The sequence below is a fragment of the Ictalurus furcatus genome, chromosome 11, assembly GCF_023375685.1.
Source record: "Ictalurus furcatus strain D&B chromosome 11, Billie_1.0, whole genome shotgun sequence".
Classification (NCBI taxonomy): domain Eukaryota; kingdom Metazoa; phylum Chordata; class Actinopteri; order Siluriformes; family Ictaluridae; genus Ictalurus; species Ictalurus furcatus.
The window spans coordinates 42501-47500 of record NC_071265.1 but is presented as its reverse complement, the minus strand read 5'-3'; the positions used below and the strand labels follow the sequence as shown (position 1 = coordinate 47500).

The 5000-nt window shown below is 42.1% G+C and overlaps 1 protein-coding gene across 3 annotated transcripts in view; it reads left to right on the top strand.

The window, feature by feature from the left end:
* The window catches only part of itpr1a (inositol 1,4,5-trisphosphate receptor, type 1a), an 88653-nt gene that overhangs the window by 77234 nt on the left and 6419 nt on the right, over window positions 1–5000 (top strand). For all 3 annotated transcript variants that reach the window (XR_008387096.1, XM_053636367.1, XM_053636368.1), the window contains 7 exons: window positions 172–282; window positions 1273–1368; window positions 1760–1885; window positions 2241–2336; window positions 2719–2911; window positions 3502–3624; window positions 3793–3968. Coding sequence is in view for 2 of the 3 variants with exons in the window: in XM_053636367.1 (XP_053492342.1) it covers window positions 172–282; window positions 1273–1368; window positions 1760–1885; window positions 2241–2336; window positions 2719–2911; window positions 3502–3624; window positions 3793–3968 (921 nt within the window). In the remaining variant the exon portion in view is untranslated. The remainder of the gene's footprint in view (window positions 1–171; window positions 283–1272; window positions 1369–1759; window positions 1886–2240; window positions 2337–2718; window positions 2912–3501; window positions 3625–3792; window positions 3969–5000) is intronic.

The window sequence follows — 5000 nt, the reverse complement described above, 5'->3', positions numbered from 1 at the left end:
ATATATGAACAGGTACACACCACCACCTTGTCAACCAGGTACACTTCATAGATAATCGTACACAGTCACAAAATTAATAATTCCTTACATTTATATAGTGCATTTCTAGGCACTCAAAGATTCCTGTGTGTGTGTGTGTGTGTGTGTGTGTGTGTTTGTGTGTATGTGTAGAACTGCATTGCAACTCATGAGTCTAATGGCATCGACATCATCATTGCTCTGATCCTGAATGACATCAATCCCCTTGGGAGGAAGAGGATAGATCTGGTCCTGGAGCTGAAGGTGACCTGTTTTACTCTCACATGACACACTCACACTCCTGCCTTACCCAGTGTTTTAATTAACAAGGTAACCATGGTATACCGTGTCCCAGAGAATCAAGCTTTTGCCAACACGATCACTCTGACGTTATAAACAAACTGCATGATGTGGCTTTAACATCAGTTTTATTAACAGTGACGTACAAATGAGAGACGCATCACACCTAACCTCAATATTAAAATTAGCTCATTGTGCTACTGTAAATGTTATCATCTGATTTCCTCGAACAGCTTTTATTTTATAGTGTGATCTTAATCGTGTATTTAAAGAATTTATTTTAGTTACACTGAAGGACATGATTGCAGGCTGCAGTGTGTGTTTTAATGTTTACTTATGATACATGTTTTAGTTTAGCATTTCGCTCTTTTCCGAGCTTTAAAATGGCTTTGCTACCATACACAGCTCTCTGGTCTTCGTGTTGGTTTATCCTTTTTAAAAACAAATGCAGTCTATACAGGTGAAACCCAGGGCTAGACATTCAGAGGTACTTATTGTTTAAACAGTCAGTATAGCATGACACACCTGGGTAACAAGAAACACCTGTTAGTCACATGTTCCAATATTTTTGATCACTTGAACAGTGAGTGGGTTCAAACAAAAGGTGCCGTGTTCTAAGTTGTTTTACACAACTAGATGTAGAGATGAGGAAATGAAAGCTGAAATCCTGATCTATCATCTCATTTTCATCATTTGATCTCAAAGCCAAGTGTATAGCACAAACCAAAGATTTAGCCTTGCTGTTCCAATACTTTCGGAGGGGACTGTATATGTAGAAAACTTCTGTTTTTAAATGAGTGGCTGCAGATAACACAGACCTCACATCGTCTTATTTATCTCCACCTTCTCCATTATTTTGATTTCAGAACACATAGGTGTGATATATCTATCTCTATTATTCATCATTGGTATTCGATTTATAATTGGTAATTAATCTCTCTCTGTCCTGTTCAGAATAACGCCTCCAAGCTGCTGTTGGCCATCATGGAGAGTCGCCATGACAGTGAGAACGCAGAGAGGATCCTGTACAACATGAGACCCAAAGAGCTGGTAAGGGCTACTGTGATACACGGTACAGCGACTGTCACACACACACACACACACACACACACACACACACACACACACACATATATATTTATATAAATGAGCAGAGTAACATCACCCTCACACCCTGTACATCACCGTCAGATCCTGTACATTACCCTCACACCTTGTACGTCACCCTCACACCCAGTACATCACCCTCAGATCCTGTACATCACCCTCACACCTTGTACATCACCCTCACCCACTGTACGTCACCCTCACACCCTGTACATCACCCTCACCCACTGTATATCACCGTCACACCCTGTACATCACCTTCACACACTGTATATCACATTTAAATGAAAAGAGCAGAGAAAAGGTGGACTGACTGTACATCTCTGTGCTGCAGGTGGAGGTGATAAAGAAGGCATATCAGCAGGGAGAGACAGACTTCGATGACGATGAGGAGAATGCAGAGGAACATGCTGCTTCACCTCGGAATGTCGGCCACAACATCTACATCCTTGCACATCAGGTTTAATGCACACAGACACATACACACACAAACCCACACATTAATGTGTACGCACATAAACCCACAGTTTGTCGTACTATCCTTGTGAGTACCTGCTATTCACATAATTATTAATGTAGATAATTAATGCTCTGCTACACCTAAACACAGTTTCCCTGATGGGGACCAACCAAATGTCCCCTCAAGGTCAAAACTGTCAGATATTCCTATCTTTGTTGTTTGTTTTGGGACAGTTGGTCTTCACCAAAATATAAAAAGCACGAACCTCTCTCTCTCTCTCTGTCTATCTCTCATACACACAAACACAGACACACACACACTCTCTCATGATGTTTTTTGTGCTCGGGCTCTTCAGCTATCTCGTCACAATAAGGAGCTGCAGGTGCTTCTGAAGCCCACAGGAGAAGATCAGGCTGTGGAGTTTTACACGGAACACACGGCACAGATCGAGGTGACTGTCCACACATGCTCTTTATATATAAACTCAAATTTGAAGAAAGTAAAGGCTTAAATATGAAAACCAAGCACAGTGATGGAACATAAGTACAGAGATGTGGTGAGTGTGAAGGACATATAGCGTGTGATTTACACCTTCGTCATCCTCACCACACCATTCAGTAAGCTCTTGTGCCCTGTGGATGGGGGTGGAGTCGCACCATATCACACTGGGTTTTCCTTTAAGCTGTCACCTTTAAGTTTGTCTGATTCAGTACGGTATTTTAGTGAGAGTATATAGACTAAACAGTGTAGACTAAACAGATTATTTATTTTCTAGGCTCTGATCACTTTGTTTAATTATGTGTGTGTGTGTGTGTGTGTGTGTGTGTGTGCAGATTGTCCGTCAGGACCGCACCATGGAGCAGATTGTGTTTCCGGTCCCACATATCTGCTCATTCCTGACAAACGAGTCGAAACTGCGTGTGTATTACAGCACAGAGAGAGACGAGCAGGGCAGCAAAATCAATGACTTCTTCCTCAGAGCAGACGACCTGTACAGTGAGATGAGGTGGCAGAAAAAACTTCGAGGTATAGGCCCCGTGTGTGTGTGTGTGTGTGTGTGTGTGTGTGCGTGTGTGTAGTGAGTGCCACTAATATTTCAGAGGCGAAAATGGTCAAAAACAGCCAACAACAACTTTTGGTTTTTGGCCAAAAGAGAAAAAAATTATTTAAATTTTTACCTAAATTTATTTTAATTAAATTGTCAAATCTAACACTTCCCAAATATTAGTCATGTTAATAATAAAGTGAATAAAAATGCTAGACGTTAGATATGAGTTTTGTAAAAGGATGACAATGATGGGAAGTATGAGGAAATGGAGGAAGGTGGATGTAAGTAGAAGCAGTGAGAAGTAGTCAGTGAGCTGGGAGAGGTTAATCAAACAGAACCACGAAAATAAAACCAGTTCAAACACAGAGCTGTGTGTCCTGGCTTTGGACCTGGATACAGACAGAAAGGCTGAGAGTTCTGTAAGATTCATGAAATATGTTCTGGTGCTGGTTTCATGGATACATAATTCAGTAATATATGGACTGTCATATGTTTTATACTGTTTACTGAGGTTTTACTTTTAAAGTGCTATCAATTTTGTGTGTGCGTGTGTGTGTGTGTTTTTCAGCCCAGCCGGTGTTGTACTGGTGCAGTAGGAACATGTCGTTCTGGAGTAATGTGTCATTTAACCTGGCTGTGCTGATTAACGTGCTGGTGGCGTTTTTCTATCCACTGGAGAGTGTAAGCGATAGTGAGTGATCATCATCATCGTCATCACCACTTCCCATACCAGCAGAGAACACACAGCCAGAACTGTCTAAAGCACTGCAGCAGGAATCCTGTAAATGTTCAGTATATAGTGTGTGATATATATATATATGTGTGTGTGTGTGTGTGTGTGTGTGTGTGTTTGTTCCAGGTCACTTGGAGCCATCAGTGTCTCTGTTACTGTGGGGGTGTGTGTTGGGCTCGTTGGTGTTTGTGTTACTGTGTCCCAGTCCGAATGCAGTGAGGGTTCTAGTTATCTCTTTCGTCCTGCGCCTAGGGTTCTCATTAGGCCTGCATCACATGCTGTCTCTGCTGGGAGCCTTTAACGTATGTGCACACAGACCTCCAACACCTCACTGCACATTTCACATAAGATCTGACCCAAACCGGAGCCACCAGAAACAATAATAACAAAATGGAAAGTCCATGCTTGTAACAAATTAAACTGATTTTGATGTGAACAACATTCTGAACACATTATTAACAAAGACTCTGTGAAACTGGTACACGTATGATCAGCGTTTGTGTGATTACATCTTTTCAGAAATGAAAACCTAAACTTTTGTGCAAGTTCATACATAAAACACACAAACATATTACAGTGTTGTTGAATTCTCCAGTTAGAAGATGTTGATAAATTTTCTATAACATTAGCTCTGTGTAGCTGCAAATCACACTAACACACACACTCCGACTCGCTGTAACACACTCTAACTCGCTGTAACACACTCTGTAACACACTCTGTAACACACTCTGACTCACTGTAACACTCTCTGACTCGCTGTAACACTCTCTGACTCTCTGTAACACACTCTGTAACATACTCTGACTCGCTGTAACACTCTCTGACTCTCTGTAACACACTCTGACTCGCTGTAACACTCTCTGACTCTCTGTAACACTCTGACTCGCTGTAACACTCTCTGACTCGCTGTAACACTCTCTGACTCTCTGTAACACTCTCTGACTCGCTGTAACACACTCTGTAACACACTCTGACTCACTGTAACACTCTCTGACTCGCTGTAACACACTCTGTAACACACTCTGTAACACACTCTGACTCACTGTAACACTCTCTGACTCGCTGTAACACACTCTGTAACACACTCTGACTCGCTGTAACACTCTCTGACTCTCTGTAACACTCTGACTCGCTGTAACACTCTCTGACTCGCTGTAACACTCTCTGACTCTCTGTAACACTCTCTGACTCGCTGTAACACTCTCTGACTCGCTGTAACACTCTCTGACTCTCTGTAACACACTCTGACTCGCTGTAACACTCTCTGACTCTCTGTAACACTCTCTGACTCGCTGTAACACTCTCTGACTCTCTGTAACACTCTCTGACTCGC